This window comes from Lissotriton vulgaris, chromosome 7 (genome assembly GCF_964263255.1).
Source record: "Lissotriton vulgaris chromosome 7, aLisVul1.2, whole genome shotgun sequence".
NCBI classification, from domain to species: domain Eukaryota; kingdom Metazoa; phylum Chordata; class Amphibia; order Caudata; family Salamandridae; genus Lissotriton; species Lissotriton vulgaris.
In genome coordinates, this window is record NC_141695.1 from 1,387,812,057 (window position 1) to 1,387,835,026 (window position 22,970).

General features: G+C 46.7%; 1 protein-coding gene across 1 annotated transcript in view; it reads left to right on the forward strand.

The window, feature by feature from the left end:
• LOC147703771 (major vault protein-like) overlaps positions 1–22,970 on the forward strand; it is a 274,496-nt gene that overhangs the window by 84,652 nt on the left and 166,874 nt on the right. The window contains exons 4-6 of the mRNA XM_086932120.1: positions 2,337–2,460; positions 19,659–19,790; positions 21,143–21,237. Coding sequence (XP_086788246.1) covers positions 2,337–2,460; positions 19,659–19,790; positions 21,143–21,237 — 351 coding nt within the window. The remainder of the gene's footprint in view (positions 1–2,336; positions 2,461–19,658; positions 19,791–21,142; positions 21,238–22,970) is intronic.

Genomic DNA, 22,970 nt, shown 5'->3' on the forward strand with positions numbered 1-22,970 from the left:
TTGGCTTTGACATTTTAGACCCTTGCCGCTGACCTCCTCAACCTGGGTAGGCTGAAAGCAAACTCTCAATGCCTCTGGTGTGGGAGGGAAAAGGCATAGCTCATCCCCAGTTACCAGTCCTGTGTTGGAATGCCATTTGAGCTTGGTATGTCCCAGAGGTCAAGTACTGTATTTTTGAGACTTTCAAGTCCATTAACCATCTCTAGCAAGCGTAATTTAACACCAGCTGTACTTCTTGAGTGCATATCTTTAGCAAAGCGAACATTATTATTTTCTGTGAAACCACACAAATTAAAAGCTTATATTTCAGTAAGACCAGAAAGGGTAGAAAATTCATGGAATTTGATCCTACACTGCCAACTTGGTGAGAGACTTGAGAAGGTCCTACAAAAAAGATCAAGAAAGAGCCAAAAGGGAGTGGGATGATAATAGGTGAAGGCTCATTGGAGAGACATGTGCCTGTAAAGATTCCAAATGTATTGGCTTTTAGTAACACAGGGGATGCCAAGAGGCCCCCAAACCAGCTAGTAACATTGCAATCTCTGCTTGGCATGATCATTTTAAGCTCCTGTATGCGGGCCCTTTAAATATAGATCTGGAAACATCTCAGTCTGAACTTCCCTTAACTTATTCTAAGGAGCGCTTCACCAGCAGTTTAATACAGACCTCCATTAATTCAATTGTCCAAGCAAAGGCCCCTGGACCCAACAGTATTCCCAGTGAATTGTTTTTATATGATAAGGAAAACTGGCCAGCCTATATTTTGACTTTGTCTAATGCCATCTCAGGGGGCGCTCCAGTACCCCGGTCATGGAAGGACGCAGAGGTGATCCCTATTTTTAAAAAAGGCTATAGATCTTTCCCTAGCAACTATAGACCGTTTAGCCTTATTGATTCAATCGAAAAAGTGGTCAGCTGAACGCTTCTAAATAAGATACAGAATTGGGTCAGGAGGAACAATATTTTTACTCCATTCCAAGCAGGCTTTAGAGCCAAGACAGGAACAATTGACTAGGTGTTTTGCCACTTTTTACTCTGTTGGAAGACTGTGGGTATTGTCCAGGGAAGTTTATATGTGACTTTTATATATCATAAAACTGCGCTTAACCTTGTTCCAGACAAAATTGTGGCAATGTCCATAAGATATGGGGATGCAGTTGGAGGTTCTGTCCTTAGTAATCCCTCTTCATGTTGCGAACTTTGCTAAAGTCTGCTGGGGTGATCAAGGACCGCACACTGATCCAATAGATGTTAACGGGGGCGTCCGCCAAGGGTGTGTTTTGGCTCCCACACTCTGGCCCCTCATGAATTGGATTCATAATAATGGTAATCAATATATTTGAGTTGTGGGCATATGTATTGTTGACTGAATGTAGGATATAGCGCATCTACTAAGATTGGTATTGATCCACAACAGTCCCGATGACTCTGTCCTAAAGGAAATATTGTTACGGAGATACAACATTATGGCAATAACTTTTTGATATTCTTTGTATGAATTAGCAAACAACTGTACATTGTTTGGAGATAATAATAATACTGTCAAAGATCTCATGTTTATATTATGGAATCTCACCATCTAAATCTCTTTGGACTTTTTTCCGTTTCAATAACTATAGCATTGTCTCACTGTTTCCTTGGCCCTTCAGTGGAACCATTTTTCTGTTCCCTCAACGTCCATTTTGTGTTTGGCTCTGGTACATTAAGTTGAAAATGATGAAATGTACTTTGGACTTGTAATCACATGTTTTATAAACTTTTGATTATGAAATATAAACGTAGTGCATAACTGGGTAATAGGCAACCCTTTTAAATCAGTGTATGATATTCAATGTGGCATTAATCTTGGACAAGGAAATGATAGTAAAGTAAAATATCGCTTTGAGGTCATTCCAGTGCCTGATGAGCAATCAATGACGGTACTGTTTTTTTCAGATGCAGCGGGAAGCCGCAAAGACCTTTGGTTTGCATTCAGGGTGCAAATCTGTTGCTACAGCCGTGCCCCACTGAAAGGGAGATACAAAGAGAAGTTATTTTAGCATTCTTGCTGAACTGGTTTGGAGAGACCAGTGTGGGGAGGGTGTGCTGTGAGTACAAGGCCCACCCTGAAGTGATTTCAAAGCCGATCACCGATAGAGGTTGCCTTTCAGATGTGAGGGATTTGGAACAATAAAGAAATGCTAGTCCATGAGTTTGTACAGTAAATATTGACATTTACTTATTTTCTTTCATTATTCTCCCCCGCTCCTTCCATTTCTTACGACACCTCTCTCTATTCTATACTCTCTCCTCACACTCCACTCTTTTTTTTCTAACCCCTTCCTGAACTACTCAAGAGTATCACCCCCCTCACAGTGGTGGTGGCCAACACTGCTCTGCACCTCAAAGCCCTCCTTGATTTCGAGGACGACTCCGGCGAGAAGTATGTGGCTGGCGATGAGTGGCTATTCGAAGGCCCTGGTAAGTACTATTTGGAGAAGTTATTTAAAAGTACTGGACTCAGACACACTCGTTTGCACAAGTCCAATAGAGTAAAAAATGCCATTAGATTTAACGTTGCACACAAGGAAAGAAAGGCTACAGTCCTTTCAGGCTTATTCAATTTTGATTTATCTGCAAATGTATAAAGTAATAAAAGAATAACACAGATATTACAGTGTAGGTCTGTAGAAATGTAGGCTACCTCTGTGTCAGCTGGTGCTCGGAATAAATGATAGAATAGTGAGGAGTGTTCTGCATTTCTATTGACTCAGTATATGCCTGTAGTCTAAGCAAACACCATCTGGGGATTCATAAGCGGAAGGCCCAGAGCGGAGTGGGTTTTGAGGCTCCTTGTACATTTGTGACGTTAATGGGAGACTCAGTGTAGTAGATGTTTAATGATTTATCCTGTGTCCATGATGTTACCTGTCTGAGTACCTGGTGTGGAAAGGGTTTTTTCTTTTCACGTATAGTTGTGATGTTGGTAGAGAATCCGACATTCTTTGTCCATGAATTGTGGGAAACTTTTGCTGCCGCTGCTGAGAAGCGGGCTGTTTGAGTAGCGGGGGCCACGACAAGGAGGAGAACCACGCTCCCCGACATCGCAGCGCTACTTGATACTTGCCCACCTCTCGCGTTTCCCGCTCCGCGGGAAACACTCGCTGTTGAGGGACCGGTGGCCAAGAGGGAGGCTGAACTACATCACCCATAAGACATCGGCGCCAGGAGGTACCTTCCCGCCACGCCCTCCACAGGTGCTTTAAATCCTGTATCGCGGGACGAGCCGGGCGAAGCCTAGGCCAAGGGCGGGCCCGTCTGAGCCCGCCAGAGACAGTAAGAGACTGGACTGTGCTACCCCCCTTGATTAATCCATACTAATAAGATTTTAATTACATGTGTTTAATAGTAATTGTACTGTATATATTTGGTTTACTTCTTGTTAGGTTTTAGAATCCTGGTACAAGCGTAGGCATCATTGAAGGGAAATGGCACTTAAAAATCAAAAGGAAATAAAACGGGCAACAGGGGAGGGGGAGGAGGACTTATTGGTACTTTAGATGCTTTTATTACTAGGGCTGCATCCGCTCTGGAGAAGGAGATTGACTTAACTGTACGTCGCCTATCCCTTGACCCCGTGTGTTTGAGAAGATCCTAATTAGAGAGCATAGCACTAGTACAGTCACCTGAATAACCCCGTACCCAGAATGCTCCTATATCTCAGATTCACCGAGATTTATCGACTATTCTAGATATAAGTGGGATTGATGCAAGTTTGGATTCTTTTTTGGCTTACCCGAGCGAAAAGCCGGACTCTAGCAAAAGGACCCACTTAGTCGTTAACGAAACATAAACTATCTGAATGTACGCCGGTTTCCGCTCTTAAACGCAAACGCAGTGGAAACCAACCGAGGGGCGGGCACACTAAGAAGTTTAAAGTTGTCTCCCCTAAATATAGTGATAAGGGGAATGTAGATAGAAACAAGACAGCTATACATGTGGAGAAAACTTGCCTTAAACAAAATAGTCCTATCGTTGAATTAATCGACACTCCATCAAAAGATGCTAGAAGTACAGTTTGCGCGCTAGAAAATGTCGAACAATTGATTAAATCCCTAATTCTTCCTTTAGTGGAGTGGACCAGAAGGATAGGCACGAAGTTAGAAATTCTTCAGGAGATCATACAGGCAAATTCAGAACTGATATAAAAGATGGTGGATATAAAATCCTCGCAAACCGGCGCATCCACATCAGCAAAAAATAATCAGAAGCCTTTACCTAGGGAGAAGTTGGGGCAAGGTGGTAAAGAACTACCAAAGCAAGGAAGCAGAAAGCCAATTGATACGGTTCCGTGGCTAGCTAGTCCAGCGTTAAAAGGTAGTCAAGTAGACAGTCAAAAAAATAGAACAACTAAGGGACCGTAGGAAATTGTTGCTGAAGTGGAACCAGATAAAACCAAGGTTACAAGAAATAGGAAGAGAGTTGATCTCCCACCGGATTCCTATCCCTACGTAATTATATTGGCTGGTGTCCCAGAATGGAAGTATGACAGGGATGAAACCTTTCACGAACTGAAAAATAAAGTTCTGTTCTGGTTGGGAAAAAATAGGCCCCTTAGACCAGACCTACAAGAAGAAATTATAACTGTTAGGAGAGTAAGTTGGGTGGGCCATAAAGTAAAGGATATCGAGGGAGACTGTATCATAGTGAATTTTAGAGATTCCCGAGTGGTACAGTTTATTAGTGGTTTCCCGAATTATGATAATTTTGGTGGAATTTTCTCCTTCGATCTAGGTTATTTTTATCCACCTGCCCATGTTGTGGGCGGTAGTTGGAGATCTTATAACTTACCTTATGGAAGAAACAATTTTCAACCAGGAAACCGTTTTAATGCCCAGCCGGCACCTACAATGTATATAGGCTCCCTGCCTAACAATTTTTATAACAATTTTTATAACAGCCAACCAGCAGGGGATTTATTTCATGTTCCAACCAGCAACCGCTTTGATTCCCTGTCTGACCTGGGGGGGGGGGTGGTGGTGGATTGACCAATAAAGGATAAGGTAACAGTGAATAGTACTGAAAAATCTTTGTCCCTACACTTAACGGCTCACCAATCGAATCTGGAACCCCATGACCAATTAGGCCCTTCTAAGGTTAATAAAGAACAGATATCCCCTGAAAGGTCCGATGTTATAATAACGAGGGACCTAAGTTTAAATGGGGGGATACCAGATACTTACGTTGATAATGTCGTGAATTTCGCTGATGATACAAAATGTAAGAATAGAGATAAATGGTCGACTATCTTTTGGAATATAGCTGGACTTAGAGCAAAAGTAGATAACCCGCTCTGGTCTAACTTAATTAATGAACACAATGTCATATGCTTGCAAGAAACGTGGGCCAAGGAAGTGTCACCTGAACGGTTTTAAAACTTGTTTTACCCCAGCTATAGGTTCAGTACATGGCAGAGCTAAGGGGGGGGGGGCTCAGCACTTATGTCTCAAATTAACTGTAAAAGTATTGAGATTTTTTATAATAATTGTTTTTACCATATAGTTGGTTTACATATGAATAATACTTTTTGTATACTGATTGTAAATCTATATAACAATGTCCCTTCAGCAGATATACCCCTCAGTGTTCAAAGCCCTGAGTTCTGAACTTAACAGTGTAATTCGTAATGAGCGCAAAGAGTTTGTTGTTATATGGGGTGGCAACTTTAATTGTGCCCTTTGTAATAGAGCTGGAATTGGGAATTGTGGTCTAACGGTGGATTGGGAATCTATACTGGCACACTTTGAACACTCAGCAACGGGGATGCCCTGAACGAGATTATGTTCATGAATGTCCTAGGTTTTGGGAACAAACTGTGTCATCCGGAGGTACCGTTTTCTGCAACTTAACGGTAGAGGGTTATCCTCCACAATAGATTATATTCTGATTTCCTCGTGCTATGGGGATAGGGTTGCTAATTATAGCGTGCTCTAGATCTCCTTAAGTGATCATTTCCCTATCAGGGCAGCAATATCTGATCCACGTGCAATTGCTGATAAACCCCAAGGACTCACTCAAGAGATCTAGAAATCGCCAGACTGAATGGTTATGCGTTATGCTTTAAAGTGGTCCAAGGTTGTGCCTGATGAGTTTCTTTGTAATTTAATTAAGGGCTGTTACATGTGTTTTTCGGCCTGTCTGGATATGAGTTCTGACGATACTGATATAATTCATAACTTCAGGCAAATCACAACATGTATTATGGAAGGTTTATGGGTCAATGCAAAGAATTCCAAAAGTAAAAATAGGGGTTGGTTTGACTCAGTGTGCACTAAGGCGTATTCCAAACTTAAACGTGCCTTGTGCAGGCAGGATAGAGATCAGAAACCGATTAGGGAGCTGCGTAAAGCATATAAATTGGCGCAAAAGAATAGAAGGGACATGATGAAGAGGGAAGCATGGGAGGCACTATTAGAAGCATCTGAATTAAAGGATATGACCGCCTTTTGGAAGGCAGTTAATGCGCCATATTTTAGGTTTAAAGCATTTTATTGAAAGAGTACAAAGAAAGAGAAAACATTCGAGTAATGGCTACAGTGCTATGTGCCGTGGGGCCAGTCCCAAGGGAGTGCGTAATATCCCAAGTTCTTTTAACAGGGGCCCTTTCGGCTTCGCTCCCGCATGCTCAGTCAAGGATAAAGACACAAAAGTAGTTATCCCTCTGTACCCCTCCTATTTTTGTAAAACTACCCCCCCCAACTCCCTCACCCTCCCTTTCCCCTCCCAACCCTTCCCCTCCCCATCCAGTGCCTTGCTTGCCTCCTGTTTCGTTTCTCTACCACCGCCCATCCTCCCCGACCCTGTTCGGTCAGTTGACTGTTAAGCAGTGTGATCCATCGGTGGTGTTAGTCTCAGTATTCTTAGGTAGCTCGGGCAGGTGAGCTCCTTGAATTCCGTGGTTAGCAGTGCATGGAATGGTTGCCACAGCTCCTCAAATTGTTCCACCTCCCCAGCCACCATGAGTGATAATTTTTCCTTGCCCAAGACAGTCTGTGTAACCAACCCTTAGTGGAGGGGGTGACGGTCGTGCGCCAATGTATTAGGATGTTTTGAACTGCTGAGCCCAGCGCTATAGCAATTTGCCTACCTGTACGGGATTTCAGTGGGTACATTAAACCGTTTGGAAGACCCAACAGGATGTATGCCGGGAGGCGGGGCAGCTCTATTTCGAAGTGCACATCGATCTCGTCAATCACCTCTTTCCAATAAGAGTGTAGCAGCGGGCAATCCCATAAAACATGTGTAAGTGTGCCTATCTGCCCACACTCCCGCCAACAGGTGTTCTCAACATGTCGATTCATCTCGTGCAGCCGTTCTGGGGTGTAATACCAATATGTGAATACCTTGGTGAATTTTTCGGTGAGTCCTATATGGTATGCAGAATGCCTTGCATAATACGAAATCTGGTCCCACTCTTTATGGCTTAGTGTCCTGCCCAGTTCCCGGTTCCATCGTTCTCTGCCAGGGTTATGAAAGTGGAAGGGGGGAGGCTGCAACAGCCTGTAGAGATCTGTGATTACCTTCGCTTCCGAAGTGCGTGTTACCAACCATTTTTCGTATGGCAGCAACTTCCTGTCAGCTGACTTTCTCACCTGTGGCTGCAGCGCCCAGTGCCGCACCTGCCAATAGCGCATCCTGTCCGTCTCGGACAGCTGATAATCCTCTTTGAGGCTCTGAAAGGGTAGGTTCCCTTCCGCATCATACAATTGGAAGAGCGCCCTACATCCGGCTACTCGCCAGTGCATGAAGGCTCCCGGCTCCATCCCTGGCGTAAAGTCCAGGTTGTCCACTATAGGTGTGAACGGTGAGGGGAACGTGGTGAGGTCGTGGAACTTGTTGGTGGTATCCCATACCCTCAACGGGACTCGTGTGACATAGGACGCGTAAAGGTTAGGAGGGCGGTGTGCCCTACGTAGGAAGGGCACCTCCTGTAGAGGACGGCCCGCAACCGCCTGGTCCTGGAATAGCCAGTGCTTGTCCGACTCCCACTTGCTCCACTCCACCAGGTACCGCAGCTACGCTGCTTGGAAATATTTGCGTAGGTCCGGAATACCTAGTCCCCCTGACTCAGGAGCCAGTGTAGAGAGAACTCTCTTTATCCTCGGTTTGCGGCCTTGCCAGATGAAGCGGGCTAGGTCCGCCTGCGTCTGTTGGATCCACCCCTTGGGCGGTTGGAGGGGCAGTCCCCGGAACAAGTACAGTACCTGGGGTAAGATCGTCATCTTGACCGCCGCCACTCTGCCAAGCCAGGATATCATGCTCTTGCCCCATCTCCCCAGTTCCTCTTTGATCTTCTTACCCAGAGCCGCATAATTAGCGGTCACCATTGCCGGCAGCGTCGGCGCTAGCAGGATACCCAGGTACTGCACTTGGTGCGACGACCAATGCATGGGGAAGAGCCCCTGCAACTCCGATTTCGTGGCAGCCGTCAGGGATACGTCTAGTGCAACTGACTTTCCCATGTTCATTCTAAATCCCGCCACCGTCGAGAAAGCCTCTAATTCTCTAATGCACGCTGGGAGTGCACGTCTCGGGTCTTCTAGGGTCAGTATCACATCGTCCGCATAAAGGCTGACCGTATGGATATATCCTCCCATGTTTACGCTTGTCGCGCCTGGGTTCTGGCGTATTCTCTGGGCGAACGGTTCCATATATAGGGCGAAGAGTAGCGGGGAAAACGGGCAGCCCTGTCTGGTACCTCTCTCGATAGTGAACCGCCGGGAGCTACAACCGTTCACCCGTACCACCGCTGATGGGAACCTATAGCAGTTGAACACTAAAGAGCGAAATTTCTCTCCTATACCCATTTTCTCCAACACCCGTTCTAAATAAGGCCAGTGTACTCTGTCAAATGCCTTCTCAGCATCGACTGACAACAGCAGGAGAATTTCTGGAATTTTTGAGTTCCATGTTTGCCGTGCATTACCATATGTCAATCATGTACCAAGTTTAAATGTAAATTTCAAATATGTTTATTAACATTTTTATTTAGATATAAACTTTTGTGTGAACGTTTACAAATACAAATTATAAAATGTATGTATAAAAGAGGGATGAAAGCAAAAAAACTTCCAAAAAGATAAAAGGGAGAGTGCAAACTGAATTTCACTGCAGCCTGTGCTTAAAAATTACAGAGAATGTGTATCAAATGAACATTTGTGCACGTCTAAGCCTGCTGGACAAGTGCATCTGTACTTTTAAACGATTTTTTGTTTGCCCATGAGAAAATACTTTTACCTCATTCTATACAACCCAATCCCAATTTTGAGGTCATTGCTCCCTCTTTCCTACCTTGAACAGAGATTTAACTGGAGAAAATCTTCAAACATTTCTGGGGTGACTATCTAGAAAAGATTTGTACATACCTATAAGTGTGTGTGTGTGTGTTCACCACATTGTACTTCTGCACTCAAATGACAAAACCTTCTTTACACACAAATTCAATGATTCCTTAGGCATGTAATTGTAAGGGTTAATGAATCTGTTTCGGAGGACCGATTTTGTGAATGATACTACTTAGGTGCATACATAGTTTTGTGGATCTTGATGGAGAAGATCCCATGTGGGAGCCTGGCACCTCTTGTTTCTCATTCATTTCTTGACCTTCCTCAGTGAAGACGGTCTCAGTGGTGGTTGTGATAAATAAGGTAGCAGTGGAAATAACTGTCTCACTGTTGGTTTAGGTACAAGTTTCTCAAAGAAGACCAGTGCCTTCCCCTGTCAAGTAGTCATGGCAATATTTAATTTCCTTGTTGCTATCTAGGTGGCTTCATGAAATGTCTTCAACAACTCGCACACTTTTTATAATGTATTTGGCCAGCTTCAGCTAGGCTGCTGCTGTAGGGACATGCTGGCATTCCATGGTGACCTGTTTGGGTTCCATGATTTCAATAAGGCAGTTCAGTTCTGTAGTAGGGGATCTCTGCTAGTCATAAACTAGTGAATAGTCCCGCCCATGTGCGTGGACCCCGGAGCAATCCCAAATAATCTCTTAAGTCGTCAAAAATTGCAGACCTGCACAGACACTTAAGAGAGAATTTAAAGACCGATAATGCAGCCTATATCCACAGGCTACACTGTCCAGTACTTCAACTAGAATTTCCACCAAAAATCCCGAAACAGCACAGCCTGTCCAGTGTTCTCCACAGAGAAAAATCTTCCCCTACCAGCAAAAGCCTCTGGAATGATAGAGAGAAAGGAGTGGACAGACAAGCCCCATAGGCTGCCATTATGTGGCTCAGAACAGGATACTGTGCCTTTAAGAGAACTTTCCAGAACTCTCTCAGTATCCCAGAATGCACAGCAGGTCCCTTTTTTACTTTCAGTTCTTTTTTCTGGCTCCTGGAAGCAGGACCCTGGAGCATTGATCTCTCCCTTTCTAGGGTTTCTTCAGAGATTTTTTCACTTCAAGTGTTTAAGTGCTTTCATTTGAAGTACTTTGGTGCTTTCTTCCTTGTGTGTGTCTTTGGGAACTCTTTTATTTGTCACAATGCCTGCTTTGTTTGACAAATGCCCAGAGTGTTCGAGGAAGAAGGCAAAGTCGGACCCACACGAGTTGTGCATCTGCCTTCCCTCATCTCATGTCCCGGAGGAGTGTGACATTTGCCAGACCTTCTCCAGCCGGACCCTGAGAGAGAGGATGAAAATCAGGCTCCAAGGCCTGGAAGATAGACTGAAGGCACAAGGTGGGTCTGGGCATACTCCAGCTGCCCATGCTGAGGCCTCTGGGGGCTCCCCAGGGGCAGGAAGACCAGCAAACATCCCTGTTCTCCGCCGGCGCCAATAGCACCAACGCCGGCTTCGAGAGAGAGGACAGCAGTCTGTTCCCCGTCTCCCCAGGCCTCTGGGTCGAAGCGGCGTCGACGTTCGGCGTCGAAGGAAATGACTAGGCCGCCGTCGACTGTGTCATCATCGCCGTCGAGTCATCGACGTCGAGAAGCGGGTCGGCGCTCGCCGTCGAGGCGACACCGCCGTTCGCCGTCGGCGAAGAAGAGGAGGTCAGCGTTGATGGGATCCTTGACGTCGGAGGACGTCTAAGTCTCGCAGGCGTTCGGCGTCGAGGAGACACTCGTCGTCCAGTAGGCGTACGCCGTTGAGAAGGAGGCGTACGCCGTTGAGAAGGAGGCGTACGCCGTTGAGCAGGAGGCATACGCCGTTGAGCAGGAGGCGTACGCCGTTGAGCAGGAGGCGTACGCCGTTGAGCAGGAGGCGTATGCCGTTGAGCAGGAGGCGTACGACGTCGAGAGAACGACAGTCGCAGTCGAGGCGACGTTCTTCGATCCCAAAGAAGCGCAGAAGGAGTTCTGGTGCCAGGAGTTATTCTGGGTCCACTGGGGGGCGCCAGCGACGTTCGCCGATAGACTCTGCCTCTCCATCGCCTCAGCCTAGGAAGAAGAGGGAGTCACCGGGCTCTGTGTACTCTGAGGTATTTACACCTCCTAAGCCGAGGTCGCCTCCCCCTCCTCCTCCCTTGCCCAAGGAACCTCCGCCGCGGACTCCCACTCCGCCTCCGCTTCCACCGCCACCTACTCCTCCTCCTTATCCTCGGCTTCCGCCTTGTGGACCGCCTGCGGTTCCTCAGAGGACGGCTTCACTACCACGATACCCGACGCCGCCTAAGGGCACTCCTCGACCGAGGTCCCCGGTCAGGCCACAGTCGCCTACCCCTTTGAGGCTTGTGGAACGTCCGAAGCCGAGGAGATCACGCTCTCGCTCCGGTCGGAGGGGGAGATCGCGGAGTCGTCACCGGTCGTCGACGAGATCAAGGAGACGCCACAGGAGGCGCAGATCAAGGTCCAACACGGACTCCTCTGGGGCCAGGGACTACTCGCTGACTTTTTCAGAATCCCCTGGGACGAGGGTGTCGCCTGTAGACTACATCATCTCATTCCAAGATGTTCTGCTGAGGGGTGTGGCTAAGTTGGGCATCACGGTGACGGTGCCTACGCCCACGACGTCCTTGATTTTCGAGACGCTACATAAAAAGCACCTGTCTCGGCCGTTGCTGCCTCTAGTACCAGGATTGGTGGAGCCCGCTGAGGAGTTGTTTCTCACTCTAGCGGTGACGGAAGGCGGCTCCTTCCAGGCTTTTAAGAAGTACCTGGCTCCGGATTCTGACCCGGCTTTTCTTAGGATGGATCCGACACCGGACTCTGTCATAGTGACGGCGGCTAGGAAGCAGCATGCCACCACCCCGTTGTCTACAGGGCTTCCTGATCAGGAGAGCCGCTGGCTAGACTCGGCAGGCAGGAAGGTAGGTCTGTGGAACGGCGTCTACTGCAATGAAAGCGGCAAGTGCTGCAGCTTTGCTAGGGTGATACGATCGAGCCCTATGGGAGTCCCTCCAGCAATTCGCTGAGCTCCTGCCGCGAGAAAAGAAAGAGGACTTTCAGGAGATTCTGAATGAGGGGATGCTGGTGTCGAACCAACTCATCAGCGCGGCTGCTGATGTCTCTTCTGGCGGCACATTGGTACTGCCATGGTGTCAACCAACGGCGCCACGCTTGGCTTCGCCTTACATCTCCCAAGCCAGAGGCTCAACAACGGGTGGCCAACCTGCCTTTCTCGGGGGAAACCCTGTTTGGCAAGCATACGGACGACGAGATGGCCCGCATGAAAGCGGAGGCCGAGACCCTGACGGCTGTCGGGTTTGGCGAAGCCCAAGGAAAAGACCTACCGCCCATTCCAGAGACGGTTCGGGGCTGAGGGCGAGGGCAGGCTTCGGGACAGCAGCAACAGCAGCAGCAGTTCCGGAGTCCCTTCCGGAAGCGCCAGAGGGGCAAAGGCGGCCAGCAGTCTGCAGCGGCGAACAAAGGCCCGGCTGGGTCTAGGCCCTGAGTGGTTACTTCCCCTGCATCCGTTACCCACTCCAGTGGGGGGAAGCGTTCCATTTTTTCTGGCAGAGTGGAGAAAAATTACTCCGGACAAGTGGGTGCTGAATATTGTTTGCAATGGATACAGTCTTTGGTTCTCCAGCCCGCCTCCAGCAATTCCACTGATACCTTGTTAATGAAAAGGGCGATAGAAGACATACCTCTGTCTCAAAGGGGAAGAGGTCTGTACTCGGGGTTCATTCTGGTTCGCAAGAAGGACAAGAACGCGGTCAGGCCCATTCTGGATTTGCGACAAGCAAAAAAGTGGATTCGCAGAGAAATTTTGCATGCTGTTGTTGCATCAGATTTATCCTCCGCTGCAACAGGGAGACTGGCTATGTTCTATAGACCTACAGGATGCGTACTTCCATGAGCCCATTGCACGCAAACACAGGAAGTTCCTGCGATTCCAAGACAGCGCCAATCATTATCCGTACACAGTACTGCCATTCGGGCTGAAATCTGCACCCAGAACATTCTGGAAGTGCATGGCAGGGGTAGCTGCACACCTGAGGAAGAACAAGGTGTTCGTCTACCCGTACCTGGACGATTGGTTGATCAAGGCCTCCTCCTTCTCGGAAGCTCAAGTGCACTTCCAGAAGGCGTGTGTTCTCTTGAACAAGCTGGGGTTGCACATCAACATGTCCAAGTCTGTCACGACTCCGGTCCAGTGCATACAGTACTTGGGAGCCTCCATCAATACGCTGTCAGCAAGCGTGTCTCCTTCGGAATAGACACTATTATCACTCCGTCAGAAGGCTCAGGCTCTTATGACTGCTCCATCTACAACAGTGAGGACGGTGTCTTATCTACTGGGGTTGATGGTCTCTTGTATCTTCCTCACGCTACACGCACGGCTGCACATGAGACCATTGCAGGAGTGCTTGGAGGAACAGTGGGATCAGAGGAAAGGGTCTTGGTACGATAAGATACGACTGTCTCTGCATGCTCTTCAGTCTCTGAAGTGGTGGTGTTCAGCGGAGAATCTCCTCAGAGGGTTTTTCCTTCCACAAGGACATTCCCACACAGACTATCGTTACGGATGCGTCTCTCAAGGCTGGGGGGCGCACTCCAGAGACTTACAGATTCAAGGAATGTGGTCCCGACGGAGTCCACATATCACATCAATTTCCTGGAACTCAGAGCGGTTCACTTTGCACTGAAGGCCTTTCATCCATCCTTCCAGACCAACTCTTTGCTTGTACAGATGGACAATACGACCACGATGTATTACCTCAACAAGCAGGGGGGCTCGAGATCACGCACTCTGTCGCAGGAGGCGCAGGCGATCTAGCGATGGCTTCTGGCCAGAGGACTGACGATAACGGCTACCCATCTACCAGGTGTGCAGAATGTTCAGGCGGACGCACTGAGCAGACTGATTCAGGAAAACCACGAATGGGTCATAAACAACGAAGTACTAGGAGAAGACTTCACAAGGTGGGGGACTCCAGACGCAGATTTGTTCGCCACCGCCGAAAACAGCAAATGCCAAGACTTCGCTTCCAGGTACTACCAGCAGGGGACGCTGGGAAATGCGCTATGAATCAACTGGTCGAACAGCTTTCTGTACGCTTTTCCACCCATTCCCCTGATTCCGGCGGTGCTCACCAAGCTGTCCCAGTCCAGGGCGCAGATGATCCTGATTGCCCCGGAATGGCCTAGGCAGTGGTGGTTCACGGACCTGCTTCACCGGTCTCTCCTTCCTCCCCTACGGCTGCTGTGCCGGCCGGACCTTCTCACGAAGTTCGGGGGGCAGATGGTGCACCCCAACCTCTCGTCTTTGAGTTTGGCCGCATGGCTCCAATGAGAGTGCAATATGGCCATTTGAATCTACCAGAAGATTGTATGGACATACTGAAGGAGGCTAAGCGACCTTCCACTAGGACTTCCTATGCTTACAAGTGGAAGAGATTCTGCATATGGTGGAAGTCCAAGAACTATGATCCAACGACATGTAATGAGGATGTCATCCTTCTGTACCTTCTACATTTGGCGCGGTCTGGCCTTAATTTCCATTCCATTAAGGTTCATCTCGCTGCGCTGACTGCCTACAGGAAATACCATTCAGACTTCCTTCTTCCAGATCCCTGTGATCAAGGACTTTTTGGAAGGCTTGAGGAAAGTGTTCCCTCCTGTCCAGCTTCCTTCGCCTTCATGGGAATTGAATGTGGTGCTGTCTAGATTGATGAAGGAGCCTTTTGAACCTATTCATAAGGCTTCGTTGCAGCACCTGTCCTGGAAGGCAGCGTTCCTCGTGGCCATTACATCGACCCGCAGGGTGAGTGAAAGTCAGGCGTTGTGTAGCCAAGAACCTTATACTGCATTTCATGCTGCTAAGGTTGTTATGCGTACTCACCCTAAATTTCTGTCAAAGGTTATCTCGGATTTCCATGTTAACCAGAACATAACTTTACCTATGTTTTTTCAGAATCCTTCGTCTCCAGCGGAAAGGTCTCTGCATTCCCTGGATGTTAGGGTGTTGAAATTTTATCTGGATAAAACCAAAGATTTAAGTAGGTCAGACCAATTGTTTATCAATTATGGATCAGTCGGGACCGGTCTTGCAACCTCAAAACACAGTCCATCTTGAGGTCTATTGTGTCCTGCATACAATTGTGTTACCAGAAGGCTAATAAGACCTTAGGGGGTAGACCTAAGGCTCATTCCACCAGGGGCAAAGCTGCCACGACTGCTTTGCTGCTAATGTTCCAATTGCAGAAATCTGCAAGGCGGCCACTTGGAAGTCAGTCCATACCTTTGCTAAGCATTACGGTTTGGACACTGATGCCAGGACAGATGCTCAGGTTGGGCAGGCTTCGCTGCGAAATCTGTTCGCACAGTAGTGGTGTTATTTCTCTTCTCTCCACCGTCGCTTTGGTGTGGGGATGGGCTTGCCATTCTATTCACTAGATTATGACTATACACAGAGATCCCCTACTACAGAAGGAGTAGTTTCTGTCCTGTAACTCGTTCTGTAGTAGGGGTATCTCTGTTATAGTCATAAGCGCCCGCCCTCTTCCCCGATGGAGAAAGATATTCATCCACGGAATGCTACAGGTCTGGCGTGTTACACCTTCAAAAAGAACTGAAAGTAAAAGGGACCTGCTGTGCATTCTGGGATACTGAGAGAGTTCTGGAAAGTTCTCTTAAAGGCACAGTATCCAGTTCTGAGCCACATAATGGCAGCCTATGGGGCTTGTCTGTCCACTCCTTTCTCTCTATCATTCCAGAGGCTTTTGCTGGTAGGGGAAGATTTTTCTCTGTTGAGAACACTGGACAGGCTGTGCTGTTTGTGGATTTTTTGGTGGAATTTCTAGTTGAAGTACTGGACAGTGTAACCTGTGGATATAGGCTGCATTATCTGTCTTTAAATTCTCTCTTAAGTGTCTGTGCAGGTCTGCAATTTTTGACGACTTAAGTGATTATTTGGGATTGCTCCGGGGTCCACGCACATGGGCGGGACTATTCACTAGATTATGACTATAACAGAGATACCCCTACCACAGAACTGGAGTTACAGGACAGAAACTACTCCTTACTAGCTGTGCTTGGCATGACTGCCGTTTGGAGTTTTTATCTCTGGAGTAATAAACTACTTTCAAGACCATCCTGAGTGAGAGCCTGTCTTTTAGTACCGCAATACTCTTGATGGAATTAATGCCAGATTTTGAGCAGTCATCAGTAAGAATTAGTGTCCTCATCCAGTGACCTTTGCGTGACCTGAATCTTCATCATGGGCAATGTGGAGGCTTGTACCCGACCTGTTTCTTAGCCCTTCCCTTTGCTGCTGGTCCTGCCATGCAGAGAAATGGATGTGTGCCACTGATGTCTCACTGGGGATTGTTAAGCCACTTCTTATGAGATTTCAGGCCTCAGGCTAAAATCAAGAACGGTAAGTCTTATGGTGTCTCAGGAAAATTTCTTCCTGTTCAGTGGCTGTGAGTTCTCTTTTATGCTGATGTCCTTGCTCAGCCCTTTTTCAAAATAAGTTTTCCATTGCTCAAGTGAATTACACCGATACCTATTCTCATAAGCTTCTTCTGGTTTCTGATGTAACCATAACCAATGCGGAGCTGGCTCTGTTTCACCTGCAATCTTTAAAGCCTCCTGGACCCCAAAAGTGTCATACCTGTGAAGCGTTGCTTTAGCGCCTGAGATCACTTGGGCAGCAACAGGAGGGTGTCAATTTTCACAATTGGAGGAGTACTTTACCATTTGATAAAACTGATTGGCTTTGGCTACCCCCTCCTGATCTCGAGCCAGGTTTTGGCCAAAGTAGGGAGCTTGGAGTGAAGCTCTCATCTGAGTAAAGATGTAGATGTTTCCTGCTGCCATGGTGTTATGGACTGCACCTGCCTGGTGGAGCGTTTTGATTCCAGGAAGAACTCCAAAAGGCACAGGGAACTAGAACATATATAGAGAGGACATCTGAGGTGACTGAGATGTACTACGAGCCTTGAGATCCACCCAGTTTGCCCGCCATAGGAAGTAACAATCAAGACACCAACAGCTGGATCTACAGAGCGACAACATCGCCCGTCTTTGAAGTACAAGCATGAAGCATCCCAACTCCTCCTCTACCTGTGGTATGCCAATATTGCCCAGTCCTCACAGGACCGGGAGGTGGTCGACTTTCACTCCCTCCTTGAGTGGTTCAGTACCACTGGCTGGGGAGGTGTCTTGATTCCAGGTCTTTTTCAACCATCCTTCCGGCCTGTACAATCTGGGATATACGTACATTTGAAAATGCAGCTGAAACTTCAAAGTATAAGTACAGTTGGAAGAGGCATCCTGTAAAGCCATTGGATTCATTCATTGTTGCCATACCAGTGGGTGCCAACGTCCCCAGAATAGCTCTTCTGTACGCCAGTAGTGGAATGAGTAATGCAAAAACAACAGTTGATGGACAGAATGCAGAACAATGTCATACATTCACCCCAGTACAGAGATCCGGGCCTAAATCCATCTTTTTTTTGCACTCCACACCACCCCAGTTCAGACATGGCCATATGCAAATCAGCCTTGACCCTGTGCCTCATGGGAACAGTCCAGCCCGAACTGCCAAGCCATGTCTTTCCTGGACCGGAATCAAGCATCCTAGGACCGGTTTCTGGCTATCAGCCGTCTTCAGCCAGGATAGCTTGACTCCAGTGGTGTGGAGTAGACACCCGGGATGCTTGAAAATATTTGTTTTAGAAAATATTGCACAGAGCTTGCCCCTTTGTTTCAGACATTAGTGGTTCTGCCATTGCCCAGACATAACTATTTCCATAATTGACTACTATAGTGCTCTCACGATTGGTACCATCAAACAGTACAAAAATGCATTTATTGTAGAACGCAGGCACTAGGATTCCCAAATAAGAAATATTTCCCCAGTGGTACAGTGATCGCCATGTTGCCAGTGCAGACACAGTTTAAATCTCTATTGGAGTGGTTCCCAGGTACTTAAAGAATGGTATACAACCTTTACAACGAATCTTTTACCACGCACTACCATTACAACGCAGTCATTACAACACATTGCGCTGGGGGGCGCTCTAGGACAGGGAATAAGTTTAATTTACTATCCAACACCTTCCCTAGTGTCCACGGGGACTGGAGTTGGAATAGTAAATTAAACTATTCACTATCCAGCACCCCAAAGCGCTATGCGTTGTAATGGTATGCGTTGTAAAAACCGCGTTTTAATGGTATGGTGGTAAAAGTATGCGTTGTAACGTCATACATCCTTAAAGAATTTATGTACATTTTGGGTTTTTTGTACTTTTTACAATTCTATGCGGGCACGGCATTATCTTGCTTGACCATTAAGTTCGATTTGGCAGTAAGTTTTTCTCTTTCTGCATGTAAATTAAGAATGACGCTCCTCCTCTGTCAGGGAGGCTAATATTCTTTAAAATGTATAAAAATGTTTTTGTTCTGGTGCGTTGGACTCTTAGGGAGTAGAGAACCAGTGTTGAACTCTGCTTTGTGACTCCCTTTTTAGCAGGGATGGTATGGGACAGGTTGCAGATTGGCCCCAGTCAGTTACCTAGTTTTGCATCCAAATCCCATCCCCAAACATGTTGCTTTGGCACAGCTGTCACAATCTCCCTCCCCCCCCCCCAATCCCTCTCCCAGCTGAAGCTGGCAATGCCAAATGGAGAAAAAGAATAAAGAACAGTAGTTAAGAGGGAAGCTATTATGTGGAAGTGACAGAAATACAAGACTGACTGACATGCCTGACTGAATAATGAATGGTCAGTGTGTTAAACAGCAAGTTATTGACTACTTCAGGGGCTCAGTGAGTCTAGACCATCACAGGACGGGTGTCTAGTGGAATTTTCGAGGGCTTGTTCAGTACCGTGGACCTGTTGAGTTGATTGACAAATCTGTTAAAAAAATAAAAAAGATCGTATTCTCACACATTCCTTTTGTCAGAGAGCAATTATTTTACAGACACAATGTGTGAATGTAGTCTGGACCCCAGACAGCTGACACTTTGGACACTAGGCTAGAGAGCAGTGCAGGTAGGCTTGTAATGCCCGATGATGGGTGGTGGGGGTTTGAATTTCAACAAGAGTGCTGTCCTTTCTTGAGCAGTGCCCTTCCACTCTCGGGAGGCATTTCCGGTCCTTAGCTATGCCCCTTTAAGCTGGTTTTGAATGAATGGCAGACCCTGGCGGAAGGGGAGGGGGCCCGACACCGAGCTTTGTCTTTTAGCGACCTCCTTTAATCCTTTTTCACCTTCCAACTTTGCAGGAACCTACATTCCCCGGAAAGAGGTGGAGGTGGTGCAAACCATCCAGGCGACGGTCATCCGGCACAACCAGGCTATTCGGCTGCGGGCCCGCAAGGAGTGCAAAGACCGTGAAGATAAAGACCGCGTGACAGGTGACTAGCGTCATCCCTTGTGGGGGCGGTAAGGTCATGTAGTATGTGGTTTTATGTTAAACAAGGATTTAGTGAAATTGTCACAGATTACTCCGGGTACCAGGTAGTGGGAATTCTGAATTTTCCCCTCGGTAGCTGACTGCTCCCGAAGGTGGGACCAATGCTCTATGATGTAGGAGATGTGCATACATTGGATAAAAGTAAGGTTTTGATCTGAGTTGGAAGTTAGTTAGTAATCTTGGTGGTAAGGCGCCTCTGATTACCTCTTTGCCGTCCTGGTGAATCCAGAGGTGGAGCCGCAGTGGTTCCCCGTCACTGCGGCCAGAGTGATGGGCACGAGGCAAGATCTGCCTCAGATACACAGGGTGTGAGAGGTGAGCAGGGAGCTTCTGCTAGGAGGGAGAGTACTTGAGAACTTTCTAGACCGTTGTTTGAGCTCATCAGTGCCAGCCAATGAGCACAAAAAATAGGAATGGGTGGAACCCACCGTAGAGGATGGTGGGGGATCTTGCTATCCACCCCTAGTAAGACCAAGTCGAGAGGGAGCAAGAATTGTCACTATCAGAGCTCTTAGCCATAGGGGTTAGGCTGCTCAAGAAGGAGCTGGTGAGTCTGTGGTGGTGTTTGTACCAAAACTCAGGTGTGGGAAATAGGGAGTTAAAGAGGCTCTCAGTACATTGCCTGCATCCTCCAAACGAAGTCCAAAGGGGATGGGAGCTCCAAGACACTGCACACCCATGTTCTTCCTTTCTCTATAGCCTTTACATTTCAGAATGTATTTTTTTTCATCAAATAGTTGCATTGTTGTAAAATAGTGATGCTGGTCTGTGAGTCATCGTGCTCTGTTAAATGTTAATGTATGTGTTTTTTGTTTTTTTTTTCCTCATTTTTTGTTTCTGGCTTGTATTCACGTTCATTTTATTTTTTTCACGTTTCTCTCCTCCATTCTCCTGGTCTGCTTGGCTTCAACTTCCCCTTCCTCATTACCCCATACTTTATAACCTTACTGTCCTCTCTGTTTATCTCCCTTTTACATATCCCGACACCCCCTGCCCCTTTATATTCTCTCAATTGGCACCCTTTTATCTTCTGTCATGTGTTCTCGTTCCCGTTTTTACCTAATTTCTTTCTTAACCTGTTTTGTATGCCTTAACTTATATTTCTCTTTGCTACATACCTCTTTCCCCTCACACCTCATTTGCCCCCTTTGTCACACATGCACCATCTTCCTTCTCGCACCTCCCTTGCAATGCTATCGTTCTCCCCTTTCTTGCTCTCACGCACCCTTTTGAACCCCCCCCCCTCGCCTACACGCCTCTTTCTGTGCCCCTTCACGTTCTGTCTGCCCACAGGGGAAGAGTGGCTGGTGAAAAAGGTGGGGGCCTACCTGCCGGGGGTATTTGAAGAAGTGGTCGATGTCGTGGATGCCTTTGTTCTCACAGACAAGGTAAAATGAACACAGCTGTTATTTTACACCCCTTAGGAAAGAAACCGTGGTGAAGTGTGAAGTTTCAAGTTAATGAAATAATTTACTTCATTTATTAGACTTGTTAGGCTCGACTTTCTTGTTCTCCAAGTGAACCTTTTCTCAGGGAAATCTGGATTCTTTATAGGGAGCTTTAAGATCAATTTAGCCTTTTTTAAGAGGATTGCGTTCTTTTAGGGCTATTTGACTGTCTACGTTTCTGCCCCCCATCGTGCCTGGCTTCAAGCAGCTTCCATGAGTTGTTTCCCATGCATATCAAAAGGACAGCTGTCTCTAACTTTATTGTCCTTAATTCTTTAGAATGAAGGATATTTTGGTGATTTTTGCATTTCACCAGATTTTTTATGGGTCAGACGGTAACAGCATTGTGTGTTTAAGCATATAAGCACTACAGCGAGTGTTTCTTAAAGAAAACGCTATTTATAAAAGATCTCAGAAGGTTACTGACACAACACCTTTTTGTGAAACCTAGGGTCTAGGAAATAGATGGGTATATTTAGAGATGGGAAAAATGGTTGCCAAAGTTCTTGCTTTGCTTTGCAGAAGTAATGGAGAGAAAATGTCAAACGTGAAAATGCAGCCCTTTTTCCACAGAGCCATTGGATGGAGACCCTTGCAGAGATCTCACCTCCTGGGTATCTTGACTGCTTTGTTTCCCAGACTTTAAGTTGGCTTCACTTGATCTACATCATGTGAAGTCAAGCAGTCCCTGACCATAGCGTTTGCCCCAGCACCTCTTCTTATGACATAGGCGTAACACATTCCTCTTTGTACCGTTTTTATGCCAAATGTACTCTGAGCCCAGCATTTGACAGAGAACGATCCACTTTTGTTGGATTTTAGGGTGTAAATGTTTTCCCCACCTTGCTAACTCTTATTTTGCGGAGGATGTTTTTCTGCCCTACCCTAAGCTTCACCCATCTTCTTACACATTTCCTGTACAAATAGTGAGTGATAATTCCTACAGTTTAATTTAACTCTCGCCACCGTTTGAGAACCTAGACGTCTTCTTCTGGGATGGGAAGCCATTTTCTCTCTCCTATTAATTTTTTTAAAGTCCTACAAAGAGCTGGTAACTGCATTGGTTGTTGCTCAGAAGCACATTTCACACAGCCTGACATTCATTAACTGTCTTGTGTCTGAGGTTGTACAAGCCATGCCCATACCACTTGCAGATTGAATTGTATTGTAATTGCATTTATATAGTGCTTACTACCCCTGACGTGGCGTCAAAGCGTTTTTTCGGCAAGTAGCACACTACTCCGGGACCCATAGAAGATTAGTGTTTAATTAGTATAGTGAAACATGTAAGAACATTTTAAGTGGTGGATATGTTAGTCAGTTATTTGGATTTGGAAGGATAGAAGAGGAAAAAAGGTTTGTATTTATATAGCGCTTGTTGATGCACGCTATTTAGGAAGCCCATAAAGGATTAGTGGTGAATTAGTATGGTGAAATATGAAGTAATTTCAGTGGTGGATATTAGTAAGTTATTTGGAGTGAGAAGGATAGCGGAGGGATAAAAGGGGAAGAAAGATTTGCATTCATATAGCACTTGTTACCCCTGATGGGTGTTGAAGTGCTTTTCTGGCGAGTAGCACGCCACTCCGGAACCCATAAAGGATTAGTGTTGAAAATTAGTATAGTAAAATATGAAGTAATTGGAGTAGTGGATATGTTATTCAGTTATTTGG